We start from the raw sequence: 20587 nt of genomic DNA on the forward strand, positions 1-20587 counted from the left end.
CTGTCACCTGCAAATACGGGTCTTAGCTAAGTTCATAAGTATCCAAAGCCATAGAATAAACCAGCATTATCTACTTCATGAGGGGCCTCTAGTGTTATGTGAAGATATTCATTCGGATGTGTATTCAGATTAAATTAAATGTTAATAATATGACACAACAGTAATTGCCATAGACCAGTAAAGGAGACACATATTTTAACGGAAAATGTATAATTCAGTATAATAAGTTCTGTACTTGTAATTTGGGAAAGTGGGCGAAAGTCATGCTTGATCCTGCGTGCACTCGGTAGGGGTAATTGTGGCAAAGAAGACCTTCGTGGGGTAGCAAACGCGGGAGGAGGGAAGAGAAGCTGCCAGCTCCGTTGTGTCCTGCTCCGGCCACTCTGAAAGCATGTCCCCAGAGCCCCAGGGCCTGTTCCTGCAGTGTGTCCGTGAGGTGTGCTTCCCTTCACCCATCACAAGGCATCTCTACTTTTCCTTCTTTACTGGCATATATCCTTACGTATGTGTATGTGGATATTGATTTAAACAATCTCAGGTTGGGAAAGTCATTTTAGTTTTAAATCTCCATTTTTTTTCATTTGTGACATTGTTATTGCTGATTATAATAATTGCCAATAGGGTTACAGTGGACAATGAGTATTAGTGTAAAATTTCTGATCATAGGTGTAGTGAGTTCTTAATAAATGGCTATGATGATGACATACAGGGTGGGGCAAAAGTAGGTCTACAGTTGTTTGTATGGAAAACAATGCAATAATTAATAAATTATACTACAAGAATAAACTGTGTTTTGCATACTCACAACTGTAGACCTACTTTTGCCCCACCCTGTATTGTGACTGTATTTTTCTGTCTTGGCCTCCCCCACCCAGTGCTTGCTTATGAAGGCAAGGCCAGGCCTCATTCAGGCTTGTGTTCTCAGGATCTAGAACCAGGTTCTCAACCAGAAGCAATTTTGCATCGCCCACCGAGGGAGAGTTGGCAACTTCTGGAGACGTTTCTGGTTATCACAATAGGCAGGTTGTCACTGGTATGTAGTGGGACACTGCTGAATGCCTCACAATGCACAGGATGGTCATCCCACAGTAGATAAGTTTTCAGCCCAAAAGGTCATCAGTGTGGAGGTTGTGAAACACTGGTCTAGAACAATCCTGGTAGCCATAGTTGTGCAAAAAGCTTATGGAATGAATTATACACCAGTTGGATGGGCGAGTAAGTGGGTTGATGGGCACGGGGTGTAGCTGGCCTCATACGTGGTTGAAATTGTAGCAATCATGAACATTTGATGTAATCTGAATGCACACCCATAAACACATCCTTAAATAACCCTAGAACTAGCTTGTAAAACAGAGCACTCATTTCTAGTTCATTATGTAGCTTTGGATATTCACGAACTTAGCCATGACTCACATTTGCAGATCACAATGCCATGGTAAGAGCAGCTAGCATTTACTGAATGCTTAGCACATGGCGCTCATTCTAGTGCATGTTTTACATGTATTATTGTCCTTAATCTTCACAACCACCCTTACTACCCCCTGTTTACAAATGAGGACACTGAGACTCAAAGAGGCTATTTGCCCAATGATACTAAGTAGTAATGGAAGGAGCCAAGATTTCAGCCTAAGTCTTTCTGACTCCAGTGCATGTTAGTTTAATCACTATATCATTGCTCCCAGGCTAGCAAACGAACAGGGTTGGCAAGACCTAACTATGACCCTCGTGTTGCGATGGTATCTCAAGGCCATTCACGATCATGACACAGCCGTACGTTGTGTTCACAGGTACTGCTTTTAGAAGGATCTGAAAGGTAAGATTTAAGCTCCAACGAATGGTTTTTTACCTGATGTTGAACTTCCACCTAAAGATTCTTTATCTAATGTTGAACAGCATTCATGCATTTGGTAGCTACTGATTTGCCAAGTATATTCAGCATGGCAAATTCAGAAATGAATTATTAGCCAATAATTTGCATATATATATTGTTTCATATACTAGCACTAGATGAGGTGCAATGACTAGAGAGATTCACATTTCTTACATCTCTTGACATTGTCTGCCTATCTTTTGTCCCAATTTTTACATTCAGACACGTGTTTTTGAAGATTGATTCTAAATCACTCCCTTTCAGGGTTAACACCGCCTCTCTAGAATTTTAATCTGTTTTACTCCGAAGGGTCACAGAATCTGGCAAGCTTCCCGGGCCAACTTGTTGTGGGAAAGAAGTGAAAATTACTGAAAGGCTGGGGGGCGTTGTGTTGCTGTAAAGAGCAACATGAAATCTAGTTTTTCTAGCTTTTACGGGACAGGTATGAGAGTGGGAACCAGGAAAGGAGGCTACACAGTACTATTGCCATTTCATCTTTGAAGGAGAAAACCTAGAGCCCCTTTTTGTGCCTTTGTTCAGGATTAGTGCAGAACAGGATGCGTTGGGCTCCTAATCCTGCCTCCGCTTCATCTCCCCCCGTCCACCCGTCTGTCCATCCATCGCGCCCTCCCGCGGGCAGCCACTGCCTGCCGCTGGCCCAGCCCGGGGCGCACTGGCATCCGAGCTGGACCCAGCTCTGCCTGTCACTAGCAGCGCCCGCCCTCGGCGGTAACTCATTTGGTCCTGGCGCCGCTCAGTGTCCCCATCTGTGAAGCGCGATGGCTTCCACCTGGAGGGCTTGTTGTTTCAATAAAACGAGAGCCCACGAGCAGAGTCAGAGCAGCGCCTGAAGCAGTCCAGGTGCAGTCAGTCCTTATGATCGAGGAGGGTGAACAGGGGAGGGCCTCAAGGGACAGTTCCCGCAGGAAAAGCCGCAAGGAAAGGGAGTTTCAGGTGGAGGGAAGGAGGGGGTACGGAACCCCGTCGCTCGTTACCTGCAGCCCCCTTCTCGCCTTTCTCGCCTTTCCTGCCATCTCTCCCGTCTCGTCCTGGAAGGCCGATCCGACCGTGGGGCCCCGGGGAACCGCTCGCTCCAGGGGGGCCCGGAGGCCCGGGTAAGCCAGGGATGCTACAGATATATCTCGGGGAGTAGCTGTCTCCTTTGAACTGGTTACCTCGAGGTTGTCCACTTGCACAAATGGCAAAACTTGTGACATAGAGCAAGACAAACATCTTTGGCTCTGCAAGAAAAGCACACAGACATGAATGCAGCCTCTCAGGTGGGGCTTTAGTGTAACTGAACATGAGAACGGGCATTTACAGGCAGCCACTGCAGTGCTCACCTTTCCATGGATGTAAAAAATCACTGCTCACCCTCATAATTCCATTAGAAACGATTAACCAGTTACTGATCAAGTTCTCAGTGCCCCACACAGGGTTGGCGAAAGATTGATTTTAAAAGTTTCAAAATAATCCCTTTGTTGCATATTTTCTGCAGGAATCAATGATGGACTTTGCTAAAATGTTTTCTTTTTGCCAAAGTAATGCATGGTTTTTGCAAATTGGAGATACCAATGAATAAGCTAAACATGAATATATTCTCACCACCCTAAGATAATTACTCTTTACATTAAAAAAATTATCTTTATTGTTGAAAGTATTACAGATGTCCTCTTTATTTCCGCATTGACCCCTCTACCCTGCACTCACCCCCTACCCAGCCTTCACCACACTATGGTCTGTGTCCATGGGTTGTGCATATACGCATATAACTTCTTAGGTTAATCTCTCCCTCCCGCCCCCCCACCTTCCCTCTGAGATTCGTCAGTCTGTTCCATGCTTCCATGTCACTGAGTCTGTTTTGATACCTACATCCTTCCAGTCCTTTTTCTATGCCGTAAAGAAAAGTGATAGCGTGTCATTCCTGCTATTCTTCAACTTTTTCCAATTAACAAGATATCACGAGCATCTTGCCACGTCAAAACTGATTCATAACATTAAAAATTGTTGGATTGTCTCTGCTACCCTTTATGTACAGAATTCCCCACCATGGACATTTGTTTCCAGCTTTCTGCCAATATAAACACCACGCTAGAATCCTTCCATCGAGTCTTTGCATGCATCCCTGGTTGTTTTCGTAGAATTTCTGGGCTTTTTAAAGCAGCAGAAAGAGGTATTTTCAGGAAAACCATGTTTTTCACCAAATAATCACGTGCAATGCCAATTAGTGTTAATTGGAGTACTCTTCATGTCCTGAGGGGGGTCTCAAACTTTAATTTAAAATCTGCAGGATATAATGCCCTGCTGTCCCATTAAAGCTGTGAGCACTGGGACTCAGTTAAAGAGCTGAGTGAAATCAAAGCATGCTTAGTGCCACGTGCTCTGAGTGAAGCAGGCGACGGGTCTCTTCAGCTGTGATCTGATAGGACTTGATTTTTCCCTCCATAAAGCCTGGCAGCTGAGAATGATGGATCATTTATTGATTGATTTATTTAAATGTCTTTATTGATTTCACAGAGAGGAAGGGAGAGGGAGAGAGAGATAAAAACATCAATGATGAGAGAGTCATTGATCGGCTGCCTCCTGCACACCCCCTACTGGGAATCCATCGAGCCTGCAACCCAGGCATGTGCCCTGACAGGGAATCTAACCTCCATCTCCTGGATCATAGGTCCACGCTCAACTGCTGAGCCATGCTGTTGGGGCTGATGGACCATTTATTACCATGACATTTGGCATATGGTCTGAGGGGTGGCCAGTGTAGGCTGGGGACACCTGATTTTCTATGCTAAATGGTCTTTAGCATCAGCAGAGTCTTGGGTGGGAGAATGTATACATGTCATTCTGGGGCATGAATAAGTAGTTTTTAGGTAGTTGGGCCTCTGCTTTAATAGGAAATCTGTACGATGCTTGATATAGATGCCTGATCTATACTTACCCAAAGGAAAAAATTATACAATGTGGGAACAGCAATCAGATAAAGCTTCTTTGTTTTTTTTTTGATAGTCACATTGGAAAATTAACCAGGCACACTATACCACTTTTATGGTACCCATGGGGAATTTGAAACATCTTGGAATTAGACCCAGAAATTTGCCAGAACAAAGGAATGACAAACTGAGAAAAACAGTGTGCACATATGGTTTGAAACAGATCTGATTCCTAGAAATCTTATTAGTAAAAAACTGAAGCAACTTATCCAAACATAGGCTCTATGTCCTTGACCAAATCTCCATGTTACCAGTGGGCCCTCCCCCCAGCATCAAGGAGAATATCCTTGCCATACCCTGTCTGTTTGATTTGTCATGTGGCACAAACACAAAATTACTGATCCTATGGCTCAACTGGGATTAAGTCACTTTCTGAAAAGCCTAGAGGATCTGATAAAAATGTAGTCCTTTCAAACATGTCTCAGATGAAGGAAATGGAAAGAGCCTTCTAACCCCCCCCTTGCCACAATTAAAACAAGATGCAATAATTACATTGCTAGTTCTTCTTTCTTGTAAAAAACAGATCAGAGGAGGCTTTGAGAAGGGTTTTGAGAAGATGCTCATACAAGACAGTCATAAAAAGGCCTTTCAACCAGACATTGGATGGGAAGCTGTAGCTCCTAGGAGCTGGTTCTAAGAGGGACTTGACATTATCTGGAGAGAAGTCGCTTTGGGCAGTGGAATCTCAGACACTCTGATGAAGCTGACATCACAAGTTAGGGGCAAGTCTATGAGGAAGCGCGTGGTGAGGTCTAGGTTATGGTGGATGGAGAAAGCAGAAATTTTAGATGTACTTGGAAGAAAGGGTATTAATATTTCCAATAGCCAGACACCAAAGTGCTCAAAAGAGGAGTACATTAAAACAGCGGAAACAAATGCATTCATGGAACAAATGGGCTGCTTTCATTGACAAGTGCACTAGGATATTTTCTGTCTAGTAGTCTAAATGCTGGAAGAATCCTCGGTTAGAGTTTTCTGAAAGGCACTCAGAGTGATTATCCATGAACAGTCCTCATCAGAAATGAGGAACAATGGGTTGTGGTGCCTGATGCGTGATGATGGCATGGTTATGAGTGGCCGATAGAGTCTTGGGACTCAGTTTGTCAGGATGACAAAGGGGTATGGATTATAATGGGAAACTACAGTGGCATCACCCTGTAATGGTTCTTTATTTCACTTAGAAGTCAACAGCCTCATGGTAGATGGTCTACAAGGCCCTACTTGGCCTGGCACTGTACCTCCCTCTTCCCTGAATTTATCTTCTATTCTCCTTCCCACTTTCTCAGCTCCAGTCACACTGACTTTCTTGATGTTCCTCAAATAGACCAGGAATGCCTTGCCTTAGGGTCTGCCCACTGTCCTTCCTCTCTCTAGAACTCTGTTCTCCAGATGTCCATATGTCTCCCTCTCTTATGTCCCTCCTCAAGTCTTTGCTGAAATGCCACCCTCTCATTAAAGCCAACTCTTACCACCTTATTGAACATTGAAATCCACCTCCTCCTACCTCCTGACCCTCGCTCATTCTGCTGATTTTTTATCTTCTCTATTGTACTTGTCCTCTAACTCATTAGATTATTTTTTATACTTAGTGTTCTTTTTCACACCATGTACTTTATCTGCTAGAATGTAAGCTCTGTGAGGGCAGGATCTTCGAGTCTTTAACATCTCCAATCATCTAATACAGTGTTTGGCACAATCTCAACTCAGGCTGGGGGCAGAGGAGAAGATATTTTTGGTGGAAGATATGACTTTTGTGAGAAAAAAAATGAAACAAAAAACAAAACAAAAAAACAACAACAACCAGAGAGAATGGGATATGACAGTATTACAAGAGAAGAAGGAAAGAGAGGGTTTAAGGAGACATTCCTGAAGTCTATGGGTCCCTTCTCCAGAGTTTGAGAAACGCAAATAAAAGACTTGAATTATTTTAATTTTTTATAATCTAAAGCATTTAAAATATTTTCAATATGTATTTTTGTATAGGTAGAACATGCACATTCATAAATTTAAAAAATAGAGTATGTAATGAAAGACAAACTTCTCCTTCCTTCCAGCCTCCCAGCCCTGCAGTTTCCTTTTCTAGGGGCAGCCGCCGCTGCTAGTTTCTCGTGGGCCCTCCCTCCCCATGTTGGCCTACGGTACGCAACTTTCTGTACTTTGGTTTTCCACATGGCGCGGGGATCTTTTTGTTATCAGTGTGTATAGTGTTGCCGTTTCGTTTCTGTTTTTTAGTGGCTGTGGAATATTCATCGTATGAATGTGTCGTATTTAACTAATAGTACACTGATGGATATTTGGGATATTTTCATTCTTGTACTGTTACTAACATAGTGCAATAGTGCAATAACTATCTCTGTACAGTGCAATGGGTATTTCCATATATTCTTTACACATTGTTTATGACATGAGCATTAAGAAGCTTTGCCTAGTTTGCCTTTTATTTTGTTCATGTATTTAAAAAAACATTTTTATTGTGAAACCACGTTTTTGAGGTTCAATTTATTATGTTTAAAAGACCCTCCTTACTTAAAAATAACAAAGAGAATCCTCCCACTTTTCTTTAAGTTATTTTCTTGTTTTATTTGTTCATATTTAAAATTTGATCCATTAGATTTTTTTCTGATGAAATATATAAGATAGGGATCCAACTTCAGATTTCAATTTATGTGGAATAATTCCTCCTTCACCCACTGCCCCACTGGTTTGCAATGAACAGGTTATTTTTGGTGGGACTGACCTTTGCGTGTCATGGCTTTATAAAGATCACAATATTTTTTAACAGCTTTATTGAGATTTAATTTACACAGCATAAAACTGACCAACTTAAAGTATACAACTCAATGTACATCACAATCTAATTTTAGCACATTTTCAGAAAGACTCCTTATTCGCAAGAGATTGCATTGAATTATGCAAATTGATAGACAATGTGCTAAAATGTATTTTTCCCACCATTGTGCTTCTTTGGAGTTAGAAAATCAAAGCTCTACAGACATTGGCCTTCTTGAACAGATCTGTCCTTGATGTTAACTGTAAATGACCTTCTATTCTACTTTTCTGTGGAGATTACAACGTAACAGGTTTTTAGTTTTTTAAAAGCATATTGAAAAAAATTACTTCGTGGTACTGTGGATTTCAGAACCTTCATGTTGATGTGTGTTTTGAATCTGTAAGACAGGAATGCAGTATACAATGTTTTGTAGATATTTTTTAGTGATGAGACCCTTTGTTCTTGCTAAGCTAGCCATGGAAAACACTTGGAGAAATATTGAATAAGTCAGTGCAAAAATTGAACTTCTAGGAAATGTGTCCACAGATTGAGATACTTCTGTAAACAGCATTTCTTCCATTTATTTAAAAAATAAAACAAACCCACGCATGTAGAGTCAACTAATATTTGACAAGGGAGCCTAGAATACTTAGTGGGGAAAGGGTAGTCTCTTCAGTAAACAGTGGTAGGAAAATGATATTCACATGCGAAAGGATGAAACTGGGCCCCTAACTTAAACCACTCAAAAAGGTAACTAGAAATAGACTAAAGACTTCAGTGTAAGACCCGAAACTGTAAAACCTTTAGATGAGAACAGGAAAAAGAAATCCTTGACCTTGGTTTTGGCAACAATTTTTTTAACATAGCATGAGAAACACAGCCACAAAAGCAAAAATAAACGAGCGGGGCTACAGCAAACTAAAAAGCTTCCACACAGCAAAAGAAACAATCAACAAGATGAAAAGGCAGCTTACAGAATGGGAGAAAATACTTGTAAACCATGTATCAGGTAGGGCATGACTATCCAACATATGTGAGGAACTCATACAACTCAACAGCAAAAAACAAGTAATCAGATTGAAAATGGGCAAAAGATCTGAACAGACATTGTCCCAAAGAAGACATACAACCTGCCAACAAGCACATGAGGAGTTGCTCGGTGTCACCAACTGTCAGGGAGATGCAGATGGGAACCACACGCGGTATCACCTCGCACCTCTCAGGGTGGCTCTTATCAAAATAGATGTGATAACGAGTGTTGGTGATGTGTGGAGAAAAGGAAGCCTCATGCATTGGTAGAGCCACTGCGGGACACAGTAGGACAACTCAAAAACTATTCAAAAAGTTAAAAATAGAGCCCTCACATGACTCAGCCAGGCTGCTTCTGGGATGAAGTGAAAACAGAATATTTAAGAGGTATCTGAGCTCCGTGTTCAGAGCAGTATTATTCACAGACGCCCAGGTGTGGAAGCAACCTAGGTGTCTATCGACAGACAAATGCGTGAAGAAATGTAGTATATACATACACAGGAATGCTCTTCAGCCAGAGAAAGAGGGAAATCCTGCCATTTGTGACAAAACAGATGAATCTGGAAGGCAGTATACTAAGTGAAATAAATCATACAGAAAGACAACTACTGTATGATGTCACTTATATGTGGAATCTAAAAAGCTGAACTCAAAGAAACAAAGAGTGTTGCCAGGGGCTGGAGGAAGGTATTGGTCAAATGGGCAAGCTTCCAGTTATAAAATGAATCAGTTTTGGGGATCTAATGTACAGCATGGTGTCTATTATTAACAATCCTGTATTACATACTTGAAGGTTGCTGAGAGGGTCAATCATTTTTTTTTTTTTTTTTAATATGTCTTTATTGACTTCAGAGAGAGAAAGGGAAAGGGAGAGGGAGAGAGAGAAACATCAATGATGAGTTATTGATCGGCTGCCTCCTGCACCCCCCCCCCCCCCCGGGGATCGAGCCCGCAACCCAGGCACCTGCCCTGATGGGGAATCGAACCTCGATCTCCTGGGTCCTAGGTCGATGCTCAACCACTGAGCCACACCCAGACGGGTGAGAGTCCATCTTAAATGTTCTCACTATACACACAAAATGATAATTATTGGAGGTGATTTGATGAATGTGTTAACTAATCTGATTGTGGTAATCATTTCACAATAACCAGGATTATAAATCCACAAGAGACTGTATCAAATCTTCACATTGTGCCCGTTACACTTACACAATGTTATATGTCAGTTATATCTCAGTAAAGCTGGAGAAAAACCTGTAGTTGGTAGATATGTACAAGGGCACAGCTGCTGTGCAAAACAGTATGGTGATTCTTGCAAAAATTTCATCTAGAATTACCGTTAAGAGCCCGCAAATCCCCTTCTGGGTATGTACCCCAAAGAAGTAAAAACAGGGACTCCTCAAAAAGATATCTGCACACCCATGTTCCTAACAGTGTTATTCACAACAGCCAAGAGCTGAAAGCAACCCAAGGGCTACCAACAGATGAATGGATACACAGAATATGGTACATGCAAAACAATGGAACATTATTCCACCTTTAAAAGGAAACAAATTTTCACACATACTGCAACATGAACGAATCTTTTGTAAAACTGAATTTATTGGGGTGACACTGGTTAACAAAACTATACAGGTTTCATGTGCACAATTCTGCAGCACATCATCTGTACACTGTATTGTGCGTTCACCATCCCAAGTCAAATCTCGGTCCATCACCATTTATCTCCCCCACCCCCTCCTCCCCTCCCTTCCCCACTCCCCCTGGCAATTGCCACACTGTGGTCCTTGTCCATGGGCTCTTTCTCTATTTTCTTATTTTTTTGCTCAATCCCTCCAGCCCCCTCAGCCTCCCTCCACCCTGCCTGCTCTCTATCTATGAGTCTGTCTCTCCTCTGAGGAAGAATTTTGAAGACTTTATGCTAAGACAAATGTTGTATGTTTCTACCTACATGATGTAACTTGAACAGTCAAAATTGTAGAGACCGGAAGCAGGGTAATGATCGCCCGGTGGTGGGGGAGGAGGGAGGGAGGGGCCAGTGTTGAAAGAGTATGGAGCTCTAGCTGGGAAAGAAGAACAGGTTCTGGGGATGGACGGTGCTGTGATGGTTGTACAGCACTGTGAATGCCCTTAATGCCACAGAACTGAACACTTACATGGCAAATGCTCTGTTCTGCATATTTTACCACAATTAAAGATACTAAATAAGAAATATTGGGGTGGTGGAGAAAACATACTGGTTTTCTTCTTACTGTGCTAGGTGTTTTAGAGACAACATATTCATAATCCCAGCACCACTTTCATTTTACAAATAAGAAAGTGGAGACTAAGAGCTCAAGTCCACACGGCCATAGACGCGGCCCAGGCAGGATCCCAAACTGAGCTCTTTCTGTTTCCTAGCACTTGAGTTCTGGCCTATATCACGTGAGGGAAACTGTAGCATTGCTTCACGACAACGGGCTGGACTTGATTATTAATTCAAGTTGAAAATGTGTTTTGTCTGGAAGTTGTTAGGAAGAGGAAAGGTAACCAGGGGCAGCCAAAATGAGACGTATCCTTGGCCTGCAGAGAGAGAGACTTCACAATAGCAGGCTTTTCCTTCTCTAGCTGCATGGGGAGTGGCCCTGGGAGAGAGCCAGGGTTGGGGCCTTAGGTGTTCGTGCCCTTCTGCCTTGTGGTCCCTCATCGCCGATTGCAAGGCTCCCGCTTTCCTCTCCAGAGCTGCTCCTCCTGTTGGCCACGCACCACCTCCCCTTGCCCTGTCACCACGCCTCCTGCAAGACCACTCACCACACTGTTGTGGCTCTTTACCTGCTTTTTCTCCACCCACATATCAACTCTGTATCACCAACCTCTAGGACAAAGACTGGCCTAGAGCAGAGGCCCCACAAAGGTTGAATGAAGAAAAATATTCATCAGCATTTATTTTTATCAACAGCGTTGGCTGCTTTATGTAAAGAGCCATGATGACACACACGGCAGTGATAAATATTGACATCTGCCCAACATATTGTAGTCAACAGAGCAACATTAAGTCCATATCATCTTCCCAAAGACCCTTTTGTGGTGGATTGGACAGGGAGCTGATGTCCAGGGAAGTCAGGTCACTTCCTTATGGTCCCAAAGCCCGTGTCAGACCATAGATTTGAACTCAGGTCTTCAGTTTCATGGCTTGCTCTTACAGAGCTGTCTGTTAAATACACTCAGAAGCTCCCATATGACACGGGCATGGTACCTACATTTGCAGAAATTCCCAAAGAAAGGACAAGCACCATACCTTGCGCTGGGATGGTGGGTCGCTTCAAGATTCTAAATCCACAGGAGACCGAGGATCTTTTCATGAGAGCTCAGCGAGAAACTTGCTCTGGTACCAGACAGAAAAACAGATCCAAGTTCTCAGAGGTTTCCAAATAGTTGTGCTAAAAATAATGTTCTCCTTTAGTCCCAAAGAGTCAGAGGCCCTGGAAGTCATTCATCAAGGGAGGTGCAGCCCAGGGTTGGTTAAAACTACGGTTTTGTTTGACATAAATCTTGAGTGCCTGCTTTTGTTGACCAAGTTGAGAGGCGCCTTCATTGCTGTGTGCAGGGGCCCCCTGTTCAGATTTGTTTACCTAATTTTCACAGCTCTTCATTTGTTTTCCACGGAGTGGATGTTTCAGGAAAAACATTACTCACTGACTGGAAATTAGTCATTAACTTAGAAAAAAAAGAGTCATTTTCTATTTGAGAATTTTCAAGGTAGGACCTTCAGACCCTGGACGTGGGGCGGTGTCTCGGGCAGTAACAAGGAGAGGTGTCCCTATTCTGGTAAACGTGGCAGGAACATGGCCCTCGCTCTACATGCTGCAAAGTGAAGCAAAGTTATGAGCACGGTGCTGATGTTTTCTTTGTTCTCTGCTGAATGGAGAAATAATCGGGTGCTCTTAGCAGACTAACACGTCTTTGTTCCCCTAGAGAGCTGATCGGTACAACTCCCAGGCAGGCTGGTGCCTCAGATCCTTTGCCGACTTGTCCCTGATGCCCTCGATTTCTTCGTTTCCTTCTGATCGGTACTGAGAGCTCCTTAGCCGCAGCGCTGCGTAATCCATGATGTCATTTATGGAAGTGAAGTGACTGAAAAATCTTGTTTTTATCTTGCTTTTCCCACCACTTTTTCTCAAGCAATTGAGAATGCTAATTGGGAGAAATATTCCCAAAGTTGGGGAAGTGGACACGGGCCGCAAATTTGACCCCGAAGCTCGGTGGGCTCCCCGTTCCCACGAGCTTCATTTCCTTTGCTGTCCACCCTCCCCCTGGAGGAAACGGCCTCGTGAATTTGTGGGCCGACCGCAATCTGAAGGCCATCACAGGGTGGCAAAAACAACCCCTTAAACACAGAAGTGAGGCACAGGTTTCTGTCAACTTAGAGTAAGGTCTTTTTTATTTCTTAATTAAATATATTTGACATGTAGCCTTATATATGTTTAAGGTGTGCAGAGTGTCACCTTGAGAAAAATTTATATATTGTCACACGGTTGCCATTGTAGGCTGTTTATCAGGTTACGCAATTATAGGACATCATTATTGTCGACATTCCTCATGCTGTGCATCAGATCCCTATGGCTTACTTACTACTCATTACAAGTTTGTGCCCTTCAACCCCATCCACTCATCTTCGCCCCTCACCCCCTGGTAACCACCATTTTACAGAGTAGGACCCTAATCCGAAAGAGCCCTTGGTGTGTTTCCTCACTGTCAAAATACAATGGCTGTCCTTGATTATATCTAGCTTCCCTCACAGCTCTGAATATTCTCCAACAGAGTGCTTGTGCCTGATGCGGTGGGATTTAGGAAACGGAGGCACCGGTCTCCTGGAAGGAGATTTTTGTTGTTATTGAGAGAAATCCCTCCAATGAGTTCTCGTGAAAAGCCCACCCCTGGAGTTTGATGTCTTATGTGATCACAGAAACTGGAGATGTCTGAAGGCAGGGGGCTGCCTGGAGAAGGGGAGCGGCCTAGTGGCAGCTGGTGGGGAGACGCGGATGCGTAAGTTTCCCCAAGAGGCAGGTGGCACCGAGGCTGGCAGCTGGGGTTGGGCCATTTATGGGAACCTGTTGAGCCAAGAGGGAGTCTTTCCAGGGTAAGAAAGCCAGTAAGAAGCCACTGAGTACATCCCTGAGTACGGAAGCTGAAGCTGGTGTGGGGACAACGCAAGGTGTCAAGGAGTGACTCACCCATGCCAGGAAACTGTGCAGGGCGGAGGTCCCCCAGAAAGCCCCTCATGACCCTGGGAATGTGTTCGACCAGAGAGAGGCAGCATTTAAAGATCTGGGGCACACAGCAGGCATCGGCAGCCAGGGGAGAGCCGTGCAAAGAGCAGCTATTCAGGAAAAGTACTTTGGTCATGTGTTTCTAATTCCCCTACCCCCATCTGACTCTGCACATGCACCAAGTGGAAGGAGGGTGGGAGAAGGTGAGCATGAAAAGCGCAGCACAGCCTGAGCTGAAGGCATGAAAAAACAAAAACAACAACAGGCTTTGCACTGGATGTGTAACTGAAGTCTCAGCTTAGATTTATCGTTTTTAAATATCTGAAAATAAGTCACAGTTGACTAATACGATTGTTCATGTGCCTGAAAGCGACCAGATAGTAAGGAATTTGCCCAAGATCTCATGAAAAGGCAGGAAAGAAAGGTCCAACCGAATTTGACCAGAAGATTGATAGGAGAAAAATGAAGTTGTTTCTTACTTACATCCTATGAGACCATTTGATAAATTCAGTAAACTCTGGAGAGTGTACTAAGGAAAAGCAAAGGGTGTTATGCGAGCGTTTAGCAGGAAGACTTAGTTGAGACTATGGGTCCAGCTTGCCTAAAGAAAGGACATCTGACCTGAAACAAGAAAGCGGAGCAGGCGTTAGCCAGGAAGAGGGGTGGGAAACGCCTCCAGGCTGCGGAAATGCCACGCGCAAAGGCCCTGAGGTAGAATGGTTTTGAAAGAAGGCCATTCATTGAAAGGAACAAAAGAGAACATGTGCCTGGACCAGGCAAGGCTCTGCTCGCCATGGGAGGTTCTGGTTTTGATCCTGGGGGTAGTAGTGATACCACTGTAATTAACCAACTTGTTAATTAATTAAGAAGAAAGGAGCAAATAGAGGCATACCATTTGTGCCAGAAAGCTGCAGTTTAACACTCCCAGGTCTGTTCCCCGCAGATCTGGGGGAAGGGCCTGGACGAAGGAATAATAGACACATGCCCGGTAATGAAGTTTAAAGGACCCAAAGAAGGTGCTTGTCTGTCAGTCAGTCCCACCTGGGAATGGGTCATTGGCTAGAACAGATGTCGCCACTGCAAAGGTGCAAAATCTGAGATACATAAGCTCCTAAACCAAAGGAATTTCCTCTCTAGACCCTCTTGCTCCCTTGGGTCTCTTGTCGCAGGGGGTGGCTCTCACACTCGGCACCTGCCCACATGCCCACAGCCATGTGGACCCCCGTACAAGGGACTAATGGATTACAACTAGCCTGAAGCTCTGCCAGACTCAGCTTCACCATGGCAGGGGAACTGGACACGGGCTTTGCTTTTAGCTCTGCTGGATCCCCAGCTGCACCTTTTCCAGAACTGGTTTAAGGGAAATGGGACTTTGGAGACTGAGGGATATAACCCTACACAAATAAAAATCACCCATTCTCCAGTGCGAGTCTTAAAAAATTCTTTTTCTCAAGATATTGTATGAACCCCACTCCCATTAGCAACAGATAAATCCCACCCCTGCAATTCTCTGATCACAGAAGGAGCCCCTGAAAAGCTGTAAGTGAAGTTTTACGGGTCATGCTATCAACTCCCCCTTAACCCTAGTTCAGTTACAATAACGAAGATATAAGTAGAGGTGATGCCTGTTTCCACTTTCCTGGCTTTTCAAGGTGAGTTAAAAAAGATATAAAGACTCTGTGTGGTTTCTGAATGGAATCTGCTTTCATTGTAGGGAAAGATGTGAGTCCTTATGAGAAAAGCAGTTTGCATATTTAGAAAAGAAACTTCACCCATTCTTCCAATGAACAAATGTCACAGCCCTGCCATGTGCCAGGTCTGCCTCACGTCCCGGGGGGATTTCATATCATTAGGGAAGGAGGAAGGCTCCGAGGTCATCGGCCTGATGTCCCCATTTTGTAGATAGGGAAACAGATTCAGTGAGAAATGATTTGCTCCAAGGTCACTTTTATACACAAGGCCATAGGTAGGTCTTGGGTCTCTTGTATTATTTCTAAGATTCCTCTGCAGAGCAGAGCAGAGCAGAGCCTCTCCCCAAGACCCGATTCCTAACTTCACACGGACAAGACACCACAGTATCTATTTAAAGACATAAATATCCATTATTGTGCGCAGTTGGGAATTAACAGTATAGCATCATCCCAGATATAATACTCGATCTTTGTCTTTGTGCCCAAAACATCACTTCTCATATTTTATCTCATAAGAAATTTTTAAAAATTACAGACAGTTTCAAACATATATCAAAATAGAGATCAAATGAACGGTGGGTTCCCATGAACCTCCCACCCAGCTTAGCAGTCGCCCACGGGAAGTCGTGTTTCATGGATGCGCCCATTTACTGGTCTTCCCTTTCCCCCCAAATCCCACACATCGTATCATTTATTCTGTAACTATTTTGGGAAAACCTAGACATTTTATCATCTTGGATAATAACAGAATGATGGACACCATCCATCTCTGACAGCCCTTGAGGCCTTTTAACCAAAACGATGGGCATACTTTTCAGATCAGCAAAAAAATGTCTTAAAAGCACTTTAACACAAGCTGCTATATTGTGCACTAAATGCTCCAAAATGTAATTTTATGTGGCTGTCAAGATGTGTCAGTGAAGTTTCCAGAGAGCAGGGGGAGCTCTCCAATGGCTTGTTGCAGAAATTCCAAGAAGACCCGGGTCCTGGGCAAGAGGCTGCAGAGAGGCCCTCAAGGTCGCCCTGCGAAGATGGGGGGTGGGCCCGGCGCTCCGGCTGTGGGCTCACTAACAAACCTGCCTCGCCGCCAAGGTTCTTCAGGAAACACTGCAGAACCGGGGCTTCTTCAAACTCCTAGGCAATCCTGGAGTCTTAGAATCGGAAAGCTAGCAGGAGCATTTTCCTGAGAAATGTTTGGCACTTGAGAGAGAACTTTGTTATGCATGCGTGTGTTCTTTATTTTTTAAAAAAGAGAGAGATAATCAGCCTATAACATTATATTAGTTTTGGGTGTACAGCCTCTTGGGTTGATTTTGTGTACGCTGCGAAATGATCACCACAGTAAGTCTAGTTCCCATCTATCGCCTCGCATAGTTACAATTTTTTTTCTTGTGAGGAGGATTTTAAGATTTACCTTCCTGACAACTTGCAAATATGCAATACAGTCTTATTACCTATAGTCACCATCCCGTGCATTATGTCCCAATGATTTTTATAATTGGAAATATGTTTCCTTTGACCACCTTCACCCATTTTACCCCACTCCCTCAGCCCTCCCTCTGGCAACCACCCATCTGATCTCTGAGCTTGGTTTTTGATTTTTAAAAAAGATTAAAGATTTAGCATGTAAGTGAGATCATATTGTATTTGCCTGTGTCTGACATTTCACATAGCATAACGCTCACAAGGTCTATCCGTGTAGTCACAGATGGCAAGATTTTATCTTTTTTATTCAGACATCTATTGAGGGACTCTACGGCTGTTTCTGAGTTGCTGCATTTTTTTTTTTTTTTTTGAGTTGCTGCATTTTTGAAGGATGAAAAATAAAAAGTAGTTAGCATTCATCAAGGTTTTATCATGGCGAGACACTTTCCATGCATTTCTTCTTTATTTTTACCATGAGCCTATGAGGTAGCTGCTACTGACACAGTTGTAATTAGCTAATTATTAATAACAGGAAAAGAGCAAAGGGAAGGCCAGACATTACAGGCATGTTCCCTGCAAAACACTGGGGGAAGGGGACTGGACAAAGGGAAGATAGACACATGCCCAGTCAAGTTGTGATGACTGGGGATAGTGTTCGCTGTCAGGCACACCTGGGAACAGAGGTCATCGGCCAGGATGGGCTTGGCCACGGCAGGCAAGTAGAAATTTGGGATATATAATCTCCTGAACAAAGAGTTCTCTCTTGTTTCCTCTTGATATGCTTGGCTCATGGCTCACACTTGGTTTCTTGCCATTCTCCTGTGTGGCCCACAGCCATGTGGACCCCCTCCCCCCACAATCCACTAATGGACTGAACTAGCCTGATGCTGAACTGGACCCGTCTCCAACCTGGAAAAAAACTCTGGACACCGGCTTTGCTTCTAGCTGTACTGAAACCCCAGCTACACTTCTATGAATGGCCTAAGGGAAATGGGACTTTAGAAATTCAGAGATTTAATCCCACACAAACCAAAATCATTCGTTCTCCTGTGTGAGTCTCAGAAAATTCTTTTTCTTGGGATATTGTAAGACGTGCACCCCCAGCAGCACCCAGTGGGATCAAGGACCCCCGCCTTACCACCACTTTGTCCGATATCGCTATGACTTCTCCATGATAAGTGAGGGGCCTGAGGTTAGGGACAGGTTGGCACCACAGGTAAGGGCAGAGGTGGACTCCAAAACCCTAGTTTTAGTTTATTTTTTCTGTCATTTTTTCTTCTCTCTGTGTGTGTACATAGATCTGTTGTTCAAATATTTGTAATGTTGCTCATATACGGTTGCTGTTTGCTTTTTCTTTCTTTTTTAAAAATTGAAATATATTGATATATAATAGCGTGCAATTTAAAGTATACAACACGTTGATTTGATATTTATGTATTACAATATGATTGCCATTGTAGCAATAGGGCCTCTATTACATAATTACCATTTCTTTTTTGTAGTGAGAATAATTTAGTTCTAGTCTCTTAGCAAGTTTGCTGATACAAGACTGTTGTCTATATTTACTAAACTGGGCATTAGATCTCAAGGACTTATTTAATTAGTTGGAAGTTTGTACCCTTAAATAACATCTCTCCTCTTCTCACAACTCCAGACACTGGTAACCACCACTCTGCTCTCTGTTTTTGTGTGTTCTTGGCTTTTTAAAATATTCCTCATATATGTGATATCATGCACCATTTATCTTTCTCTGCCTGACTTATCTCACTTAGCATAATGCCCTCAAGGTCCTTCCATATTGTCACAAATGGCAGGATGGCCTTCTTTCTCAAGGCTGAATACTATTCCATGACAGAGACCACCTCTTCTTTACCCATTCAACCGCTGATGGGCACTTAGGTTGTTTCCGTATCTTGGCTATTGTGAATAGTGCTGCAGTTGACATGCGGGTGCAACTATCTCTTCAATACCCTATTTTCGTTTCATTCAGATATATACTCAGAAGTGGAATTGTTGGATCATCTGCTTGCTTTTTTTTTTAACCTAATATTACATCATAAGCATTTCTCCTCTGTTATCTTCTGGAACCATTAATGGCCAAACAATATATCAATGTACTATAATTTATTTAATCTCTTTCACTCTTATTATTGGACAATTAAGCTATTGTCATTTTTCTCCTATTATAAATGAGATTACATTGAAAATTTTTGTGCATAAGCCTTTATTCCTATTTAGGATTATCTCCTTAGGATAAATTCCCAGAAATGGAATTACTAGGTCAAAAGATGTGGATATTTTATGTCTCTCTCGGTACATGCTGCCAGACTGCTTTCCAAAAAGCTGCATTTACACTGCCCATCCTGTGTGAAAACAGAATCTAGGGGCAAGTAAGCTCCGCAATAGGCAACAAGTAAGCTCCACAATAGGCAACAAGTAAGCTCCGCAATAGTCAGCCACATCCCGTGGCTCTAGAACACAGACAGAGCCACGGGATGTGTGGTCTGGAAGTAACTTCAGAGGTCGATGAAGCCGACCTCCACTGATGCTTGACCACAGATGTGTGTTTTGTGGAGTAAACATCAAAACTTGTTCCCAGAAGTATCGCCAATTGTACTGCCTCTGGGTTGGGTGGCTCCAAATTCTCTGCACACCCTCAGCCAGGGGTTGAGCCCTGTTCATTGGTAATTTCACAGAACTAGTTCTGTGCTAGGAACATTAAGGTGCTCAACCTACCTTGTCAGATTGGAGATAGGTGATGAGACACCCTGCCTGGGTTGAAGTAATCTCATTGTGTCCCTGGGTAGACAGCTCAGGAGGACACGAGAGGCAGCTTGGTGTTGGGACAAAACTATCACCCCCTGGTGTGGCTGGGGCTCAAGGGCACCAGAGACTCTCTGTCATCAGGCTCCTCTTCTATGGGGTCTTCGAAGTGTGGAACATTATTTTTTCCCCCCTTACTATGTTTTTTGGTTTGTTTTTTATTTGATAAGTATTCTTTTTCCCCCCTCAGTTGATGGGTTTATTAAGATTTTTTAAAAATTTATTTTATTGTTGAGAGATCTATAGATGTCCCCATGAGTGGATAAAAAAGCTGTGGGATATTTACACCATGGAATACTATGCAGCTGTAAAAAAGAAGAATCTCTTACCCTTTGGGACAGCATGAATGGACCTGGATAATATTATGCTAAGTGAAATAAGTCAGTCCGAGAAAGGCAAATTTCACATGATCTCACTTATATGTGGAATCTAAGGAACAAAATAAATTGACAAGCCAGATAGGAACACAGACATGACAACGTGAAACAGATTGACAGATCTCAGAGGGAAGGCGGGAAGAAGGGAGGAAAGAGATTGACCAAAGAAAATGGGGGACATTCTTAAAAAGCTTTCCAGGAGTCCTTACTCAAGGATCAAAGAATCACATGACCAAGGAGGTGGTAGAATCCATTTCTATCTCTTCCGCACCCAAGCTGTCAGCCCTACTAGTCCTCCACTCAAGGCTCTGCACTGACCCAGACCTACTGGTCACCTTTTCCCTGGACATTTGTTGCAGTCTG

General features: G+C 43.3%; 1 protein-coding gene across 1 annotated transcript in view; it reads right to left on the reverse strand.

Moving 5' to 3' along the window:
* C1QTNF7 (C1q and TNF related 7) overlaps positions 1-20587 on the reverse strand; it is an 84595-nt gene that overhangs the window by 4241 nt on the left and 59767 nt on the right. The window contains exon 2 of the mRNA XM_087817054.1: positions 2866-3111. Within this exon, the coding sequence (XP_087673180.1) occupies positions 2866-3111 (246 nt within the window). The remainder of the gene's footprint in view (positions 1-2865; positions 3112-20587) is intronic.

This window comes from Miniopterus natalensis, chromosome 1, assembly GCF_054644295.1.
Source record: "Miniopterus natalensis isolate mMinNat1 chromosome 1, mMinNat1.hap1, whole genome shotgun sequence".
Taxonomy (NCBI): domain Eukaryota; kingdom Metazoa; phylum Chordata; class Mammalia; order Chiroptera; family Miniopteridae; genus Miniopterus; species Miniopterus natalensis.